This window comes from Trichechus manatus, unplaced genomic scaffold, assembly GCF_000243295.1.
Source record: "Trichechus manatus latirostris isolate Lorelei unplaced genomic scaffold, TriManLat1.0 scaffold00045, whole genome shotgun sequence".
Taxonomy (NCBI): Eukaryota; Metazoa; Chordata; class Mammalia; order Sirenia; family Trichechidae; genus Trichechus; species Trichechus manatus.
In genome coordinates, this window is record NW_004443981.1 from 11,752,096 (window position 1) to 11,773,925 (window position 21,830).

Below are 21,830 nucleotides of genomic sequence, written 5' to 3' on the forward strand. Positions count from 1 at the left end.
GCTGGATTACTTGTTCAGCGAATCAAGGCAACTGGGGGCAAACTGGATTGCAAGCCTCAGGCGCTTAATAACGTGGCTTAGGAGGCAATTACAGAATAAACCCTGGCTTAAAGTTCTTAGTGATCGCTCCCATTGGTAAGGACTTCATGGTTAGTTCACGAAGTGGCTGCACATCTCTGCCTCGTCTGATCCTGGTTCACAGGAACACAGATGCTCTCAGAAAGTAGGGAAGTGATGGCTAACCCTGGCTGAGCACGTGGCTAGCTAGAGCCAGGGCGTGGCACACACAGTGCCACAAAGCGCCTGGAGATCCCTGCCCGGGTGCCTGACCCCAGCGCTCACATCTACTCCCCAGCAACGTGGGCTCCAACGTGCATTAAAAGTTCTATCTGCACCACCCCTACCCTTTGCAAGCAAACCACTCCCCAGGCTGGTCAGCACAGATTGCTGGAAAGTTCTTCCTCACTTTACGCTGCCCTCTTCTTCCGGCACCTTCCACCACTTGGCCTGGTTCTGCCACCAGAGCAAACCGGAAAACTCTGACTGCCCCCCCACCCCACGGCAGCCCTGCAGCCTAGGAAGGCCCCCTTCACACTCCCCATCTCTCCCTACCCAGGCGGACAGCATCATGGCGCGATTCCAAGGCACCGGGACCTTTCAGAACACCCTTGAAGGAGAGTAAAAGAAAATGGTGAGAGGCCTCATCAAAAAACAAACAACTTTGCTAACCAAGGTTACAATGAAAATGTGTTTTAATTTGTGTTTTTGTACCTTCCAAGTAACACTTCAGCTAGTTGAGAAGGAGATCACTTCAGTGTATCAAAGTTCTTAGGTTTCCCCACAGTTGCTGGCCTGTGTAAACACACTGTGAGCGGGGACACAGAAATTGCTACTTGTGAAACTTTTCATGTTAGCATGTACACAAATTAGAATTCTAAACTCAGCAGGTTAAAAACGGTCTGAAAGCAATTTTGGAGTTAGTGTAAATAATTATAGACCACGTTCGCTTAGCTGAGGTCTTTGTCCCCTCCGGGCTCCGGGGAGAAAATTCTAGGCACGATCGTTAAACAAAATAGTTGGTTATTACACAGGCTTTGCGGTGGCAGCGCAAATTGGCATAATCCTTTTGGAAAGCAATCTGACAGGAGATGGATCTGGACCCATGGAAATGTGTAGCCCTTTGACCCAGCAGTCCCACTTCTGGGAATCAATCTGAAAGAAATAATCCCACAGAAAAGGGTTTCATGCATGAAGATAGCCACTTCAGCATTATCTATAATAGCAAAAAATTAGACACCACCTAAGTGTCCGAGGACGGATAAGTAAATTACAGTTAATCAACTCGATGGAGCATCGTGGAACGGTGAGATTGACGGCACTCCAAAGATGTGGGGCGGCGCAGCAGTGGGGGAAACTGGGCAAGAATGTTAAGTGAGAGAAGCAGGCTACGAAATTGTATGCACACTTGGTAAAAAGCACAAGCTCAGAAATTGATGGGAGAGTGCTAAAAGGATTGCCACAATTTCATCGCATATTGGGGCTGGGGAGGTTTTTTCCCACCACTGGATCCAAAAACCCAACCTATTGCCGTGGAGTGGATTCCAACTCATAGTGACCCCGTAGAACAGAGTAAACAAGCAAACAAAAAAACTCGTTGCTGTCCAGTTGATTCCAACTCGGAGCAACCCTATAGGACAGAACAGAACTGCCCCATAGGGTTTCCAAGGCTGTAATTTTTATGGAAGCAGGCTGCCCCATCTTTCTCCCAAGGAGCAGCTGGTGGGTTCAAACCACCAACCTTTCGGCTAGCAGCCCAGTGCTTAACCACTGCGCCACCAGGTTTCCTTCTATCACTTGGTAATGCTGTTGAATTACTTTTATAAGGGGCAGAAGAGAGGCCAGGGGAGAAAGACGCAGGGGCAGAGAGGGCTTGAACCCCCAGGACTGCGATTTTGTGGGTTGGTTAGGAAATCCAACCAAGCACAAGGAGGAGGTGTGCTGGCTGTGCCTGAACCCCCTCACTGCAGTCAGAGCTGGGATGTGATGCCATTTTTACCAACAAAATGTACCCCCAGCTCACTGGAATAAAACAGTAGTTCTCAAACTTTTTAGCCTCAGGACCCCTTTACAAACACTCTAAAATTATTGAGGACTCCTAAAAGCTTCTGCTGATGTGGGCTATATCGATTGATATTTAGCATATTAGAAGTTGAAACGGAGGACGTTTGTAAATATTTATTAATTTATGTAAACATAAATAACATGCTTTTTTTGAAAAATAACTATATTTTCCAAGACAAAAGAATAGTGAGAAGGCGTTATTTATGTTTTTGCAAATCTCTTTCCTATCTGCTTCTGCATTTAATCTACTGCAGCATCCCATGCCCTGTGGGTTCTGGAAAACTCCATGCACAGTCATGAGAGAAAGAGTGAAAAAGGCAAATAACTTCTAGATATTATTACAGAAATAGTTTTGACCTCACAGAGCTCCTGAAAGGGTCTGCAGGAGCTCCGGGGGTTTGCAAAACACACAGAAAACAACTGCAATAAATTACAGCATTAAAAAGCCACTGCAGCAACTGGGGGGGGGCGGGGAGGGGAAGGGAAGGAAACAGGATTTTAAATTATATGTATGGCTCGATCTCAACTCTGTTAGGGTTCTTTTTTTTTAAGACTGGATGGAAATATACCAAAAGGTCTCCAGTCATTGCCTCTGGCTGGAGAGATGAGGAACGTTTTTTTCTTCCTTATACCTTTCTGTTTTTTCCATGGTATGCTTGTATTTCTTTTATAGTCGAAAAACTACATTTCTTTTTTGAGACAAGGTCTGGGGAGCTGTGGTATACATGTGCCCTGAGGGGTGAGCTGGACAGGAAGAAGGTTATTTTAAATCATTAGTAGCCAGCGTCAGTGTGGGGGCGACGTGACGAAGCCGCGGGGACCGCACTGCTCCTTAGCATGCTGATCAATCCTGGTACCAGCGCACATTCATCACGCACAGCCCTGCCCAGCCCACGGACAGCCAGCAAGCAATGACGAGAATTGAAACTGGCTCCAGCTAATCACTGCTGGATGAAGCTCACATAGGGGAGGACATGTCGTGGTCTAAAGCCTCAGTATAATCACAAAGGAAAAGATTCACAGAACTGACAACAAACACCATGAGGTCTTCTCTGTAAAAAAAAAAAAAAAAAAATTATTATAATAATAAAGTACCGCAACTGAAAGTCAAACAACAAACAAGGAGGGAAAAAATATGATGAAGGGTCAAACTGTTAGTGTGTAAACTGCTGAGAGACGAGACCCTCGAGGACAATGGGAGATTAATGGATAATAACCATGATCACATACACTTATTTAGCGTTAACTAGGTGCCAGGCAGGGTTCTAAGCGAGCTTCACATAAATGAACTCATTTGATTCTCAAACAAGATACTTAAATTAGCAACTGTTTAAGAAAGTAATAACTCCGGTGCTGCCGAGGGTGGGTGGACAGACAGCCACTCCTGGGCAGGAGTGACGGCGTGGTCCTCAGTGGAGCGCCCTCAGTGGAGCTGACCCCACGCCGACAGGGAAGATGGACAAGGGCCGTGAGGGAGAAGGCGAGTTGAGAGCACGGCGAGAGCGGGGTCTGCACACCCAACGCTGAGTCCAGCCCTCGGCCGGCGCAGGTGGCAGACAGGGTGAGAGCCCCAGCTCTGGAGGCTGGCGATGCCTCCCTGGGACGCTGAGCAGGCCATGGGGAGATGCCTCCCGATAGTCACACGTGGGGGCGGTGGGCTGGGGCCAGCTTGCAGCCTCATCACCCGAACAAAGCAAAGCTCAGAGAGGACAAACCCTCCACACACACCCCACAGCCCCCATCAGCACTGTGGGGACCCTCCTGAACGGGAAGGGGCAGCAGAAAATCTCCACCATGAGCCCCAGACACCAAGGCAAAAAGGCAAAAGGAGCTGGGAAGAGACACAAATGTTTCAGAAAACTTTGAAAGAACTCAGGGAGCTAAGAAAAGACCCTGCAAACATGCAATAAAAAATAATGTGCTGTATTAAAAAAAGGAACATTCAGAAAACAAGAAACAGCTCTTGGAAAGTAAAAACATGATAGAACGGAACACTTTCCTGAGTGTACTTTATACTTCAATTAAAAAAAAATTTTAATATGACAGCAGAAATATAAAACTCAAAAAGGACTGAAAGATAAAGTGGAGGAAATTCCCCAGAAAAACCAAACAGAAAGGCAAAGAGCTGGAAAGCAAGAGAGAAAAGAAAACGAGAGACTCAATCCAGGAACATCCAGAACACCAGCCACTGGAGACCAAGAGAGAGCCTTGAGTGCAAACTGTGTTCTGGGCTAGGGGGTGAGGGGGTGGTCTCCCCACACCTCCCTCCTGGTCAGGGAAGCCAGGCCTGGGATCAGCTCCACGACCCCGGCAAAGCCCAGCTGTGGGGCACTCTAGTCCCAGGTTTCTAAGGTCCGTCAGATCCTCCAAGTTTCAGCCTGGACCACAGCATTCTGTGCGGGGTTTAGACATGCTCCCTGTTATCCTCCATCAAGTAAAGAAACTTCTGGAAGCTTGTCAGGAGGGGGGCTATGTGAGGGCAGGCCTCAGGAAGCCCAGGCTGACACCAGAGTCTCCCTCACTTGCGCCTCCTGACGGACCCTCAGTGCTACTGGCCCTGTGTCTCACTCCACTCCCCCGGGACTGGCCGGGTCCACGTTAGAGTATGTCTGGGGGAGCAGAGACAAGAGAAAACGCCTGACTGGGACCAGCAGAGCTAGGAAAACAGGGTAAAAGGTGGGCGTGACTTATCCGCCCCTTCTTTTAAGAGGGAAAAATACCAGCAATTTGGAAAAAAAAAAAATGACCATCACATAATTTTAAAATGCTGGATAAGGTCAGCAGTTCAAACCCACCAGCCGCCCCAAAGGAGAAAGATGTGGCTGTCTGCTTCTGTAAAGATTTACAGCCTCGGAAACCGCATGGGGCAGTTCTACTCTGTCCTATAGGATTGCTATGAGTCGGGATCGACTCGATGGCAATAGGTTTTGTTTTCTTTGGTTGTGGGGTAAAAAAAATAAAGTGCATATGGACAATTAGAGCTAGCTGAACACCTGCACGGGGAAAAAAGGCTGGAAGGAAGACTGTCGGCAGAATGTTGGCAGCTAGTATGCTGGAGTCGGCTCGATGGTTTGCAGATTTTTTTTTTTCTGAAATTTCTTTTTTTGCATTTTTTTCAAAATTTTATCACTTTTCTTATAAAACAAAGTTAAGTCTAAAACAGCTCATGTTTTTAGAAGAAGGACAGAGCCATCCGCCTGGCACTACTCGAGAGCCTTCAAGAGTCTTCCGCGTCCAAGTTTTACAAGCAGCAGCAAGAAATAATTCTCTAGACTGTCTCAGCCCCTAAGTGTGCCAATTCTGCAATCTGCATTTCTCAATTACATTAAAAGCATTTTTCCAAATGGCTCTCTTCTTCCCTCAATGACACGGGATGAGACTGGCTGTGGCTTGCCCCCCGAGGACCAAGCCAGCACCTTCACTCGGCACTGCTTCCCCGTCAGCATCTGGCGAGCTCCCTGTCCTGCCCGGGCACACGCCGCTATTTCAGTCACAGGGAATGAAGTTTTCAAAAAGCAGCAAACGCAACTTGAGTTCTGCCACGCTTCCCTTTTCTTAGTCCTCCTTCAACCCCAGACTTTTTTCTGTAAAGCACAAGCTTGCAAGGCGCTCCCGGCAAGCAAGTGAGAACTGAAAAATGTCTGTTTGTTGGCCTCAGAAACATCTCGGCTTTCACATGGGGGAGCAGAGTGTCAAAAAACAGTCTGCTTTCGCGAAGAGAAGGTTCCAGCTCGGGAGCTTGCAGCTCAGCCCAGAGGCACGGCAGCCCCACTGTTAAACAGCTGAAAACTCCCTCCCTCCTCTCAATTCAGGTGACTGTGAACGTTCCCTGAAGGAAAACACTGAAAGGGTGGGAAAGAGGGGCAAACATGGTGTCCTTGTAAGAAAGGGGGCGGCATCAAACAATTCTGACCACAAGAGCGCTGGGAATCAGACAGCCTGATCCAGCTCCTCACCTCCACCACCTGCTGTGTGCCCTTGGGGAAGTGTCTCCCCCTCTCTGGGCCTCAGTGTTTTCCTCTGTCAGGGGTAGATGGAACCAGATGATCTCTGCGCACACGCGCGCACACACACACTCTCTCCCCCCACCCTCACCTAGTTACCCTCCATGTACTGTTATTCATTCATTCCCCAAATGCCAAACGCCCACCACCACAGCTCAGACCTCCTTCCCAGCCGCACGGCGCTCATTTCCAATAGATTTGCCTCGTGCTCAGAATAAATCGCCAACCATCTGCGTAACGCTCCGCGATTCCTCACTCCACACATCAAATCATTTCTCAATCTCATTTCGTAAAACCCATCAAGAATAATTCGTTCAAAACTTAAATGAACCTTCACACTAGCACTTGGACCCATAAATTCCTTGTCTTTGAGCCTGAGATATATCACTCTCTACAAAGCACATCGAAGATATCTTAATATAGTCAGATAGGCTAACAATGATAAATCAATGGATCCTCTAACACATAAAAATGGAAATCCAAACCACCCCGGGAAATGGTCTCTCCTCCTTCTGCCCCTTAACAGAACACAAGGCTTTGAAGCTGAAACCACTTGGGCAGAGGGCATATGCTTTATCTCTGCTTTATTCTCAGAGCAGGAGAGCAGGATGGGTCTTTGAGCTCTTTTTGCTCAGCTCCAAAGCTTGACGGCCAGATTCCCATCTTGCCTCGACTGTTTACCAGCTGTGTGACCACGGGCAAGTTCCTTAGCCTCTCTGGGCCTCAAATGCCTCATCTGTAAAATGGGAATCAGAACTGCCCTTGCCTGTTGTCAAGATGAGCTAAAGCGTTTAGAGTGGAGCCTAGCAGGCGCTGGGTGCTTGCTAACGGCTAGCTCTCCCCATCATCTCATCAGTATTCCCAGCACCCAGCAGTGAAATCACCACAGTGCTCACGTAGGCCACTAAGAGACGGGCAGAGGTTACCAAGGTGACAAGAGGCACAGTGAGACTCCAGCCAGGGCTTCTTCCTCCAGACCAGAGTCCTTTCCTTCAGAGGAACATGGCGAGGAGGCCCGAGAACAAGTCTCAGCCTGGTGTCACTCCAGCCAGAGGCACAGGTGGAATCATGTGTGCAAGAAAGCTCTGTAAACTGGCAAAGTCCTGTGCAACTGTTCTTCTTCTCTCCTGTTTTAAACTTGATCACATTGGAGACAAGGACCCAACAACCCTCCAACGCGCACTTTCCAAGTGTAGAGTTCATGAAAAGGAAGCATGTGGATGGCATGGTACAGACAATCCCAAAAACTTTTCAAATGGTAAAAGTATCTATCTTAGGGGCACTGTGATTGAAACTTAAAAAATGTATGTGTGTAGAGACAGACTATGAAAAGAGTTACACTGAGTTGGAGGATTCTGGGTGATTTCTCTTTTTCTATAACCATGTGTTAACTAATCAATACAGGGACAGGCACTGGATCTCCTTATTTCATCTCCACAGCAGGAACTCGAATTGCTAGCCATGATCCCCATTTTACCAATAAGGAAACCAGGGGACCAGAGAGGCTAAGTGGTTTTCTCAAAGTCACACAGCTACTAAGCAACCAGGGCTTGGAATCAGTTCAAACCAGCTCAGTCATGGCTGATGAAGCAAAACTGGAACAGACCCAAATTTTTACAATTTTAGTGATCTGGAATGATAACTGAACAGGAAAAATTACAGGTCAAAGCCCTGGAAAGGGAGACACCGAAGAGGCATAATAAACCCTTTCAGGAGCCTGATGCAGGAGATTGGATTATTGGCAGGACTGTGGAGAGCAACACACGCTCAAAGCTACGTGGTTGGCCGCCATCGTTGAGCGAGGCACCACTGTTTCCAACTCTGCTCAAAATTCGATGGGCAAGAGATTATGTTGCTATGCAACATGTATGCTGCCCTTGTTTTCTAAGGGGGAGATTAGGTTTCTAGCAGGGCTTCGACCTATAATTTTTCCAATTCCAGTTATTGTTCTGGTTTACCCAAATTTTAAAAATTTGGGTCTGTTCCGGTTTTGCTTCCTCAGCCATGACTGAACCAGGAAGAACTGGTTCAAAGCCCTGCAAGCAACAGAGATGGGATGGAAGCCCCAGGGTACTTGCACAGCACTGGTACTGAAGGCCTATGCAGGCTCCACTCTGTGCTAAAGCCTCGTGTAAATCAAAACTGAACTGCATTAAGGCAGCAAAAAAAGACAACATTGATAGATCGCTGTGTTCACTGCAGTACTGATTTTAAAAAACGAAAGCAGGAAATGACAGGAAACAACATGGAAATGACAAAGCAAAGTTTGGAATTTGAGACAGACATTAAAAATAGGTTTGAGGGAAGTTTTTAATAAGGTGGAAAAATGTTCCTTACAAACATCACAAAGGATGGGGGAAAGCAGAATTTAACACTGCACATACGCACTATGCAGCATGAGCACTATTATATAAACATATAGGGCTGCAGTGGCCAAAACCAGGAAATGTTCTCCAACATAAATAGGGTGCTGCTGACTTGGGGTTGGGGATGAGCAATAATTTCTGCTTTCTTCTTCATCCTTCATATTTTCTGCATCTTCAGAGTTTTTCACAATAAGTACCTATTATACATTCATTATACATTTCCCAGAAAAAGGTTTTTTCAATAAAGTATTTTTGCACAACATAATGAATACAACCGATGTCACTAACTTGTACGTGTGAAGCATGCTGAATGGCAAATGTTTTGTTACATACATATTTACTGCAATTTCTTTATGTAAATGATCCTAACACCCCAATTAAAAGGCAGAAATTGTCAAATATAATTTAAAAAGACAGCTCCCAATAAATAAAGTATTTTAAGGAGGACTGTTATTTGAAAAATTCCCATGGCACATTATTTTGTAAAGCAAATCAACGACATCCAGTTCCTACACTGTATTTAGAATTCTGTGTTGTAGAACTCTGGGTTTTCACCCATGGACAGTAGGTTCCAGGAAGCCATGTGCCCCTGGGGATCCCTTTCGGTGCCTGGCAGGGGGCTCTGCATACGGGGTCCACAACAAAGGTTGCTGTTTTGGGTTAAAGCAAGCCACGTTTGTGCTTCTTCCATCGAGAGAGGCATCAAAGACGGAATTCTACCTCTGCGTGCAGCGGGTGTTCAAACACGGCAAGACTAGTGAGTACACTGAGAAACGAAGACTGTATAAAAGGGTATCCGTGCAGGGACTACAACTGTGCAAAAACAAATGTGTGCTTACAGGCAAGGGCAGGAAGGGCTCATCGGGAAAGAAAACAGAGCGTCAGGCAGAACTATGAGTCATTGCTTTATTTTACTTAATTTCTCTGGCTATAAATTTTTCAAAACTAATATAAGCATATTTTACAGCTCACAGAGCATTTAGAACATATTAAGCATGTTTCCACTGAAATGTGTCTAATTGAAATTTATGAATTCCAAAGGTTTAAGGAGATGGAAGAACTGGCACTCCAGTGTTCTTTAGATTAATTAGATGGATTGTGTTGTTTTTGTCCTGATCAGAAAAGAAATCATCTTTCAAGGAAATGTTACCTTGAATCAAGGATTCTTCCTCATTATAGAGGCTTGGATAAGCTGCTTATTTTAAGTCTAACTGTGCCCCCTAGTGGTGAATAGTCTTTATGCATCCAAAAGACCATCTTTCCCAAAGGTTTGTGACGAAATATAAAATTTTAAAAATAACTCTTTACTGATCACCTAACATGTACAAAATCTTGTGCCAGGTGCTATAAGGAATATAAAAATGGGTTTGGCACAGTTGTCATGCTCAGGAAGGTCAAAATCTAGCCAGGTGAACCAGATATAAATTCCACGCCTACCCAGGTAGAATAAGATGCGATGACAAGACACCCCCAGAATAAGACACCACGCACGGCAACCCACTGCTGTCAAATCCGTTCCAACTCAGAGGGACCCTGCAGCACAGAGTAGGGCTTCCCCATAGGGTTTCCAAGGCTGTAAATCGTTACAGAAGCAGATTGCTACATCTTTCTCCCTCGGAGCAGCTGGTGGGTTCGAACTGCTGACCTTTGGTTAGCATCCGAGTGCTTTAACCACTATGCCACCAAACCAAAAAACCAAATCTGTTGCCGTTGAGTTAATTCCAACTCATAGAGACCCTACAGTACAGAGTAGAGCTACCCATAAGGTTTCCAAGGAGCACCTGCTGGATTCGAACTGCCCACCTGGTTAGCAGCCATAGCTCTTAACCATTATGCCGCCAGGGTTCCCAGTATGCCACCAGGAGGGCGAAAATTCCTGGGGACAGCAAAAAAACAAGCACCCACTAAATGTCTCCTGTGTACCAGGCCTGGACTAGGAAACTCACATCCAATTCCATCTATTTTTCAGGAAAACCCAGCAAGGCATGGGTCATCTCCCCATTGTTGTCGTCAAGTCAATTCTGACTCAGGGCCACCCCATGTGTGCAGAACAGAACTGTCCCACAGAGTTTTCAAGGCTGTGACTTTGTGGAAGCAGATCGCCAGGCCTGTCTTCCAAGGCACCTCTGGGTAGGTCTGAACTGCCAACCTTTTGGCTCATAGTTGAGCGCTTAACCGTCTGTGCCACCCAGGGGCTCCAATCTCTGCTTCGCAGGCACACACGTTTAGGCTCGGAGATGTGAAGGAACTCGCCCAAGACTGCATGGCCATGGGGGCAGAGTGTGGATTCAAGCAGAGGTCCTGATTCCAGTCCCCAGGCCCTCCCCTCCTTCCTGACCAGCAGGACAAGCAGGCACTCGGGCAGAGGCTTAACCAGAAGACAAGGCGAGAGGCACCCCAGGAAGGGAGAGCAGTGTGGAGGTGCCTTGTCCCAGTCACGCTTCCAGCTCATTCCCACCGTACACACTATCTGCCTGCCCCTCAGCACTGGGCTGCAGCCGGGACTCCTGCTGGGCCGAGGTCCCTCCTCCAGACTCGGTGCACACATCACCTACCACACCTCCATCTCACACCAAGTCATGACGTCCCCAAGATCTTCCACGGCTGCCCAACCGCAGACACCAAGGAGGAAAAGGAACACGGCTCCTGCCTGGGGCCGCCAGCCACCCAGCCAGGCTCCCACACGTCCACAGCCTCTGCCAGGACTGCCCTCCCCAGCCCCGCAGCCCAGCCCCCGTCTAGGCCCCGTCTGCCTTCCCCCCAGCTCCTCCAACCCTGCCACACATTCTTCACACTGAAAAGCTGTTCTAAATCAACTTGCCCTAAACCAATCTGCTAAATAACCCATCACTAGAAAGTGTCGGGTATCTTAAGGCAGAGAGGATCCTGGCCCAGCCGTTTCCATCGATGGAAAAGCCTGGGTTTTCAAGACACCACAGTGAGAAGAGCGGGGCGAGAGGATGACCAGCAGCCACGTGGGTGCTCCCAGCCTGGCCCCAACTGGACATCACCAGGGCAGCTGTGCTCTGCCCCTCCAATGCCACTTGTGACCAAGCACGCCCGAGGGGTGGACAGTGCAGTGGGCAGGGCCTCCTGGAAGCTGCCAGGCAGCCGAGGGACCCCGTGCCCACATCATCCCCTACAGCACACACGGCCTCCTGGGGACAGGAGGGCACAGCCAAGCACCCAGCTCTTAAGAGGTGGGTCAGAGCAGAGCAGGGCTTCACATGGGAGCCTCGCTGCTGGAGCCACCTCTGCTGCCATCCCAAATGGTGCCAACTGCTCCCTCTTCTGGCCACAGTGTGCCACAGCAAGTTGGCGGCCGGTCCCCCCACTTCATCCCTCGCCCTCAACATCCCCAGTGGCACAGCACCTGGCACATCAAACTACTCCGCAGACGCAGGTCACGAATGAACAAGCACAGCGTCCCAAAAATCGGCACTCTGTTCAAAAACTTTGACCCGTGCCACTTCTCTTTGGGAAATGTGAAAACTCCTGGCGAAAGCGACCCAAGCTGCTGGGTGCTGCTGAGAGGACCAAGAATGCTTCTCAGAACGGTCCCCATGGCTCCCGTGTCCAACCTGCGCCTTCAGGAGACAGGTGCCACGTGACAAGGGGCATCCACAGGACACGCCTGCGCCTTGCGTCTCCCTGGGCAGGAAGCCGCTCAGCCCACCTCTGCCCCTGGCAACACTGCCTCCTACTCAAGCCTGTGCGGCCCATGACCCACCAGTCAGCTCCCCATCCCCACAGGGTCCTAGAGAGATGACTGCCTCTGCCCCCCAGGAGGCCTCACTTCCCTCCATAGAACACCTCAGGGCCGGGCCTGGCAGCAGACTAGGTGCCAGACACTGCATCCGGGCACTCTTTCCACCGCAGGGCCCGACAACAGGCTCAGCGTGCCGGTCAGGAGGAAGACACGGCCGGAGCCACTAAGTGACTTGCCCTGGTCATGGAGCTGTCAGGCGGACAGAACACAAGGTCCATCCACTCTGCATCCACGGCCGTCCTTGGCCTCAGCGGGTGCACAGCAGTGCTTTCTACCCTGTCACGCGTGGACCACCAACCACGTGTAGGCGCCCAGGGGCCCCGGCCGGCTTCAGGAGCTCACACCTGCTGGGAAGAGTAATCCATTCAGAAGGCTGGACACGCCAACTGGGGAACATGCTGAAGAGCTGGGGAAACATGGAGGGGGAGGGGCTTGCCCGTGAAGACACCAGGAGCACGCAGGCTCCCTGAGAAGGGGACCCGGGGCTTGTGGTTGAAGACTGCATGCAGCACCTAGAACAGGGCCGTGCACCAAGCCCAAGAAACACGTGTCGGCAAGGCGAGCCAGTAGGGGCTTTTCAGAGACGAGGACTTTCTGAGCTGGGCCCTGACGGCCAGCAGGAATTCGACAGGCAGCTCAGTCGGGGGAGGGTGCCCTAGGAAGAGGAAACTACAGGGGTGAAAACATTGAGGGAAGAAGGTCCCAGTGAGAAGGGGGCTGGGGAGGATAAAGGGCCTGCAGTAGGCTCCAGGGCCAGCCAGCCAGCCTCAGGGGAGCAGGTCCAGCCAGGGCCCCCAGAAGCCCTCCAGACGGCTCCATACCCCAGCCCCTCTGCAGGCACAGACTCTGGGAAGCCCAGGACCGCAGGATCAATCTGAGCCTACTGTGAACCACATCAGGGATGCCAGCAGCTTGCTGAGCAGGCCCCGTGCCCCAGGCATCGCAGGTACAAAACCTTGCGTGAAGAATCCCTGAATTCCAGGCTGAAGACACACGCCACTATCTCCCCGTATCACTCCATTATCCTTGTCAGGAAGGAGCATCAGCAAGTCATTTCAGGACTGAAATTGGCCACTTAAAAGTGACACCCATCAATTTAGCTTGCTTCAAAGGCATCTCTACACTCAGAGCTTCCTTTCTTTGTTTCAGAAGATGCTAGAAAAAAGAGCTCAAAACATAACTTGCAAATAAAATGGCCTAGGCCGGTTGTTTCCAGAATTCTGAGGAAAACTGAAGGGAGGAAGCCAATGTTTACTGAACATCTACTGGGTGCCTAAGGAGCCCTGGTGGCACAGTGGTTAAGAGCTCGGCTGATAACCAAAAGGTCAGCAGTTCGAATCCATCAGCCTCTCCTTGAAAACCCTATGGGGCAGTTCTACTCTGTCCTATAGGGTCGCTATGAGTTGGAATTGACTCGACGGCAATGGTTAACAGGTTATGGTAACTACTATGGTTTAGACAATCCTGCAACAACAGTATTAACAAACAATAATTTATGAATGGATACATAGGTAGATAGATACTCCAAGAAGTGTGGGAGGACATAAGGGAAACCACCCGCTGGCAGATATAGGTTTGGTGGTGGACATTTCTACATACGTGACTGTAGGTGTGGCTTTTATAGATAGAGGACACAAGGGGCACAGTCAGGGAAACCTCTTAAACATAACCAGACACCTCGCAGGATAAAATCCCTAGGCTGTGAGACAAAGGATCACAGACTTGGAGGACATCTACGTCAATTGGCACAACATAGCTTATAAAGGCAATGTTCTGCATCCTACTTGGTGTGTAGCATCTGGGGTCTTAAAAGCTTGCAAGTGGCCATCTAAGATACAACAATTGGTCTCTTCCCATCCAGAGCAAAGGAGAGTGAGGAAAACCAAAGATTCAAGGAAGCAATTAGTCCAAAGGACTAACAGGCCACATGAACCACAGCTTTCATGACCCCGAGACCAGAAGAACTAGATGGTGCCTGGCTACCACTACCAACTGCTCTGACTGGGATTACAACAGATGATCCTAGACACAGCAGGAGAAAATTGTAGAACAAGAAATCAAATTGGCAAAAAGGACCAGGCTTGTTAGTCTGACAGAGACTGAAGGAACTTCCTAGTCTATGGCCCGAAGACAGCCTTCTGACCTGGAACTGAAGCTGTTTCTGGAGACCACCTCCAGCCAAACAATAGACAAGTACGTAAGATAAACAATAACACCTGAGAGGAACGTGCTCCTTAGAATAATCAATTATACGAGATCAAAAGGGCAAAACCTGCCCAAAAGCAAAGATGAGAAGGCAGGAAGAGGTAGAAAATCAGGATGAAAGGAAATGGGGAACCCAGGGCAGAAACAGGGAGAGTGCAGACACATTGTGGGGAATGAAACCAATGTCATGAAACAGTTTGTGTACAAACTATTGAATGGGAAATTAATTTGCTCTGTAAACATTCACCTAATGCACAATAAAAATAAAATAAAAAAAAGATTACAGCCTTGGAAACCCTATGGGGCAGTTCTATTCTGTCCTACAGGTTCGCTATGAGTCGGAATCGATTGGACAGCTATGGGTTTGGTTCTGTTGGTTTACTGGTTGCCTGGCTCTCCACCAGGCACTTCTCAAGCATTGTTCTCACGTGATCACAGGAGGCAGGTGGGATACCCACCCCCCCTTAGAGGTGCGACACCAGCCAGCCAGCTACTCCGCAGTGAAGCTGGATCGGAAGCCAAGCTCCTCCGACTCCATTTTCTTTCCAGGGTGCTTTTGTCCAGCTAACGCTTATTTGGCACCTGTTGTGTATCAGGTGCTTTGCTAGATAGTGAGAGGAGGAGGGACACAGCCCACAGCCTAGAGGGGCTGGGACAGGTCCACAGGCGACACGCCCGCTACACTGCACCTCCGCACCATGGGGGCTGCTTGCCGCAAAAGCTGGCACTGCCTCAGTAACCCTAGAACAATAAATAAGTAGCACAATGAAAACTGTTTCTGTGTAGAACAAAACCCCCAGCAGGGCACTTGCCTCCTTCCCCCTGATCCCACCCCCCTCCTGGGCCCCTCAGGCAACATAAGCAGGTAAGACCCACTCCACTGCCAGCACCCGCCACCGTGAACCGCCAACGTTCAGCTCCACAAGTGCCTCCATCTGGAAGCCTTCGCTGAGCCCCCCAGGGGGGCCTGGTGCCCTGCCCACTGGGCTTCAGAGCACCTGTGTGCCCCGCTGGGTCCCAGGGCACCTATGGGCCCCTCGCTGGGTCCCGGGGCACCTGTGCGCCCCCCCTGGGTCCTGGGGCACCTGTGGGCCCCCCACTGGGTCCTGGAGTACTTGTGGGCCCACAAATGGGTCCCAGGATGCCTATGGGTCCCTGCTGAGTCCTGTCCTCACAGCACTGAGCCCAGAGTTGTGAGCATCTGTCCACCCACCTGCCCATTCCCCCCCCTCCACCACACGTTCCCTAAAGCAGGACCAGGTCTTACAGGCCTTTGCACCACCCCCGACCATGTCCAGCACAACACCTGGCACAGCTGGCATCACGCAATGGGGGTCACAGAGGCTGTCCCTGAGTCCCAGGCCTGCTTTTCTTCTCCCTTCGGTCTCTCTCCCTCAGTGACCTCTGTCTCCCAGGGCCCCAGTGTGCCTGCCTGCCCTCAACGCCCCCGCTCGGGCTAAGGAGCAGTGTCCTCTGGTGACTTGGGGAAGGCGGCTCCAGGGATGGGACGGAGCAGAACGGAAAAACCGTCCCGGGCTGATCAAAGAGAGCCCGCTATCAGACACAACACAGAGAAAAACAGAAATCTCCAGAAAGAAACGCCCAGCTTGTAACCCCCAACTCTCTGTTAACAATAAAACACCCCAGCAGGCCACTCCTGAGAGCAGCTGCAAGCAGCAGCATTCACTCCAGAGTCCTACCTTGAAGGTTTTGTCCATAGAAGCCGAGAGAAGCATGTGGCTCTGGGAAAGGACGGGGCACCACTGGATCCCATTGACGGGGCCCCCGTGGCCTCTCAGGTGGAAGAGCACGTTCCTGGGGATCTTGGTCTCCTTGTACTGACTGTCCAAATACGGCCGAATAAACTCAGACACTCTAGGGGCCACGCAGAGCGGGGCTGGGCCTGGGGTGCCCCTGGCAGAGGGACCCTGGGGCTCCACACCTGCACTGGTGCCCGTGTCTGTGTTCACTGCTTGCATCTGTCTTAGTCTTTTTGGGGTGTACGGTACGACACAGTCCTCACGCCTCTTCTTCTGACAGGAGCTGTCAATTTTACCAGTGACTCTAGATTTGGCTTGACGACAGAAAGTCGGCTCAGGGTAGTCACAGGTGTCCCAGGAGAGTTTCGCGCCCTTAAAGCGGGCAGCTGCCGGGGGCACGTGGCCAGCCGGAGCACGGCTGGTCCACGGGGAAGGGTGCGGAGGCTCACTGGTGGGGAAGGTGACTGCAGGCTCCTGCCTGGGCCACTGCAGCCTCTGGCTGGGGCAAGACCTGCGATCACCTCTCCCGAGCTGAACCAGCGGGAGACAGTGGCCACCTGGGCCTTCACAAAGGCTGCTTAGAGCTTCAGGCCCGGGATGTGTGGGCTGTGGGCCCCCTTCTGTCATGTCCAGTAGGCCAGGTGCAAAATCCCACCCGCAAGGTTTGCCCACACCAGGAGTGTCCTTCATCTGGCCAGCAGGAGTAAGACTTCCTGCAGGCTCGGGCTCAGCCTCTGAGTCCGAATCATCATAAGCCACCAAAGAAGCCATTGAAGGTTCGGTTTCTTGCTGTCCTTCGAGGGCAAACTACCTAAGAACAAATGAAGACAAGTGTCAGCAAATGTGCATGGGAGAGCGTTTACATGCAACTAAAAGACAACATGTTACCAAGAAGTCCAAGACTTAAAAACCCATAAATCAAAAAGAAGGGCTTTTCTATACACCAGGCATAGTTAGAAGATGTAATTTAAAAATGAGGACTTGAAAATAAATTTAACAAGAAATAAGCAAGACCTCCCCGTGAAGTCTACTCAAAACAAAACAATAGTTTAGCTTAACTAGTATATCTGCCTTGAACTCTGCGCTCTTTTAAGAACTACCTACATGGGATCAAATTGACCACAGTAACTCAAAAGATTAGACAGAAAGCTTAGGAGGCAGTGAGTTTATGTTAATGGGGGAGGAACAACTCAGAAAAGGAGGGTGAGAATGTTGCACAACTCAAAGGATGTAATCAGTGTCACTGAATTGTACATGTAGAAACCTGAATTGGTATACGTTCCGCTGTGTATATTCTCAACAACAAAAATAAATTATAAAAAAAAAAAAAAAAAAAAGCAAGACCTACATGGAGAAAACTAAAACTTTACTGAAAGATATAAAAGAAGGCCTGGCCAATGCAGAGACAGCGCAGTAACAGAAAGATTGAGCATTCTGAAGATGCTTTTGGGAAGGCTGACTGGGCAGTGTCTGTTAAAATTTGGGGAGTCGCTGGGTGGTGCAAGCAGTTTGTGATCAGCTGCTAATCTAAAGGTTGGTGGTTTGAATCCACCCAGTGGCGCTGAGGAAGAAAGGCCTCGTGATCTGTTTCCAGGTACAACAATTGGTCTCTATTCTCCTGGAGCAACAGAAGAAGAAAGAGAGTCAGGAACAGGAGGAGGATAAGGAATGTGTGGCTAATTGCCTCCAGGAACAACTGCCTCGTTTGCCATAAGACCAGAAGAACTGGATAGTGCAGGGCTACCATTACTGAACATTTTGATCAAAGATTCTATAGAAGAATCCTGATCAAAAGGGGGGAAACGTAGAGCAGAATTTCAAATTCTCATAGACCCCAGGCTTTCGGGAGCCATGGGGGCTAGATGAACCCCTGAAACTACTGCCCTGAGATAATCTTTAAACCTTAAAACAAAACACCCCCTGAAGTCTTCTTAAAACCAAACAATAGCTGGAATGCAAAATGGTACAACCATTTTGGAAAACGATATGGTGCTTCCTTAAAAAGCAGCAATAGAAATACCATATGATCCAGCAATCCCACTCCTAGGAATATATCCTAGAGAAATAAGAGCCATCACACAAATAGACGTACGCACATCCATGTTCATTGCAGCACTGTTCACAATAGCAAAAAGATGGAAACAACCGAAGTGCCCATCAACAGATGAATGGATAAACAAACAATGGTACATACACACAATGGAATACTATGCAACGATAAAGAACAATGATGAATCTGCGAAACACCTCACAACATGGATGAATCTGGAGGGTATTACGCTGAGTTAAATAAGTCCATCACAAAACGTCAAATATTGTATGAGACTACTATTCTAAAAACTTATGAAAAGGTTTACACACAAAAAGAAACAATCTTTGATGGTTATCAGGAAGGGGAGGGGTAGGGAGAGAAAAACACTAAATAGACAACAGATAAGTGATAACTTTGGTGAAGGGTAAGATAGTACCCAATACTGGGGAAGCCAGCACAACTTGACCAAGGCAAGGTCATGGAAGCTTCAAAGACACATTCAAACTCCCTGAGGGACTGAATTACTGGGCTGAGGGCCTAGGGACCTTGGTCTCAGGGGCATCTAGCTCAACCGGCATAACAAAGTTTATAAGAAAATGTTCTACATCCTACTTTGATGAGTAGCGTCTGGGGTCTTAAAACCTTCTGAGCGGCCATCTAAGATACTCCACTGGTCCCACCCTACCTGGAGCAAGGGAGAATAAAGAAAACCAAAGACACAAGGGAAAGATTAGTCCAAAGGACTAATGGACCACAACTGCCATGGTCTCCACCAGACTGAGTCCAACACAACTAGATGGTGCCCGGCTACCACCACCGACTGCTCTGACAGAGATCACAATACAGGGTCCCAGACAGAGCTGGAGAAAAATGTAGAACAAAATTCTAACTCACAAAAAAAGACCAGACTTACCGGTCTGACAGACTGGAGAGACCCTGAGACTATGGCCCCAGGACACCCTTTTAACTCAGTACTGAAGTCACTCTTGAGGGTTACCCTTCAGCCAAAGATTAGATAGGCCTATAAAACAAAATAAAACTAAATGGGCACAGCAGCCCAGGGGCAAGGACGAGAAGGCAAGAGGGGACAGGAAAGCTGGTAATGGGGAACACAAAATCCAGAAGGGGAGAGTGTTGACACATTATGAGGTGAGTAATCAATGTCATGAAACAATGTGTGTATTAATTGTTTCCCCCACACGACTGTTGGTTTGTTGTACTACGGGGGCTTGTGTGTTGCTCTGATGCTGGAAGTTATGCCACCAGTATTCAAATACCAGCAGGGTCACCCATGGTGGACAGGTTTCAGCCGAGCTTCCAGACTAAGACAGACTAGGAAGAAGGACCCAGCGGTCTACTTCTGAAAAGTGAAACCTTATGAATAGCAGCAGAACATTGTCTGATAAAGTGCCAGAAGATAAGCCCTTCAGGCTGGGAGATACTCAAAATACAACTGGGGAAGAGCTGCCTCCTTAAAATAGAGTTGACCTTAATGACATGGATGGAGTCAAGTTTTTGGAACCTTCATTGGCCGATGTGGCATGACTCAAAATGAGAAAACAGCTGCAAACATCCATTAATAATCAGAATGTGGAATGTACAAAGTATGAAGCTAGGAAAATTAGAAATCATCAAAACTGAAATGGAACACATAAACATTTATATTCTAGGCATTAGTGAGCTGAAATGGACTGGTATTGGCCATTTTGAATTGGACAATCATATGGTCTACTATGTCGGGAATGACAGCTTGAAGATGAATGCCATTGCATCCATTGTCAAAAAGAACATTTCAAGATCTATCCTGAAGTACAACGCTGTCAATGATAGGGTAATCATAACCCTACAAGGAAGACCAGTTAATACGACTATTACTCAAATTTACGCACCAACCACTAAGGCCAAAGATGAAGAAATTGAAGATTTTTACAAACTTCTGCGGTCTGAAATTGATTGAACATGCAATCAGGATGCATTGATACTTACTGGTGATTGGAATGTGAAAATTGGAAATGAAGAAGGATCAGTAGTTGGAACATATGGCCTTGGTGACAGAAATGATGCTGGAGATCACGTGATGGAATTTTGTAAGACCAACAACTTCTTTGTTGCAAACACCTTTTTTCAACAACATAAACAGTGACTATACACATAGACCTCCCCAGATAGAATACAGAGGAATCAAATTGACTGCATCTGTGGAAAGAAACAATAGAAAAGCTCAATATCATCAGTCAGAACAAGGCCAGGGACCAACTGCAGAACAGACCATCAATTGCTCATATGAAAGTTCAAGCTGAAGCTGAAAAAAATTAGAACAAGTGCACAAGAGCCAAAGTACAACCTTGAGTATGTCCCACCTGAATTTAGAGACCATCTCAAAAATAGATTTGACATGTTGAACACTCATGACCGAAGACCAGACAAGTTGCGGAATGACACCAAGGACATCATACATGAAGAAAGCAAGAAGTCATTAAACAGACAGGAAAGAAAGAAAAGACCAAAATGGATGGCAGAGGAGACTCTGAAACTTGCTCTTGAACGTCGAGTAGCTAAAACAAAAGGAAGAAATAATGAAGTAAAAGAGCTGAACAGAAGATTTCAAAGGGTGGCTCAAGAAGACAAAGTGAAGTATTATAATGACATGTGCAAAGACCTAGAGATAGAAAACCAAAAGGGAAGAACACGCTCGGCATTTCTCAAGCCGAAAGAACTGAAGAAAAAATTCAAGTCTCGAGTTGCAATACTGAAGGATTCTATGGGGAAAATATTAAACAATGCAGGAAGCATCAAGAGAAGATGGAAGGAATACACAGTCACTATACCAAAAAGAACTGGTCGATGTTCAACCATTTCAGGAGGTAGCATATGATCAGGAACCAATGGTACTGAAGGAAGAAGTCCAAGCTGCACTGAAGGCATGGGTGAAAAACAAGGTTCCAGGAATTGACAGAATATCATTTGAGATGTTTCAATAAACAGATGCAGTGTTGGAAGTGCTCACTCATCAATGCCAAGAAATTTGGAAGACAGCTACCTAGCCAACCAACTGGAAGGGATCTATATTTATGCCTATTCCCAAGAAAGGTGATCCATCCGAATGTCGAAATTACTGACCAATATCATTAATATCACACGCAAGTAAAATTTTGCCGAAGATCATTCAAAAGCAGCTGCAGCAGTATATCGACAAGGAACTGCCAGAAATTCAAGTCAAATTCAGAAGAGGATATGGAACGAGGGATATCATTGCTGATGTCACATTGATCCTGGCTGAAAGCAGAGAATACCAGAAAGATGTTTACCTGTGTTTTATTGACTATGCAAAGGCATTTGACTGTGTGGATCATAACAAATTACGGATAATATTTCGAAGAATGGGAATTCCAGAACACTTAATTGTGCTCATGAGGAACCTGTACATAGATCAAGAGGCAGTTGTTCAAACAGAACAAAGGAATACCCCAGGGTTTAAAGTCAGGAAAGGTGTGCGTCAGGGTTGTATCCTTTCATTATACCTATTCAATCTGTATGCTGAGCAAATAATCCGAGAAGCTGGACTATATGAAC

The 21,830-nt window shown here is 48.1% G+C and overlaps 1 protein-coding gene across 1 annotated transcript in view; it reads right to left on the minus strand.

Moving 5' to 3' along the window:
- Positions 1–21,830, minus strand: part of WDR25 (WD repeat domain 25) — a 162,620-nt gene that overhangs the window by 136,553 nt on the left and 4,237 nt on the right. The window contains exon 2 of the mRNA XM_004376723.2: positions 16,166–17,036. Within this exon, the coding sequence (XP_004376780.1) occupies positions 16,166–16,996 (831 nt within the window). The 5' untranslated portion in view covers positions 16,997–17,036. The remainder of the gene's footprint in view (positions 1–16,165; positions 17,037–21,830) is intronic.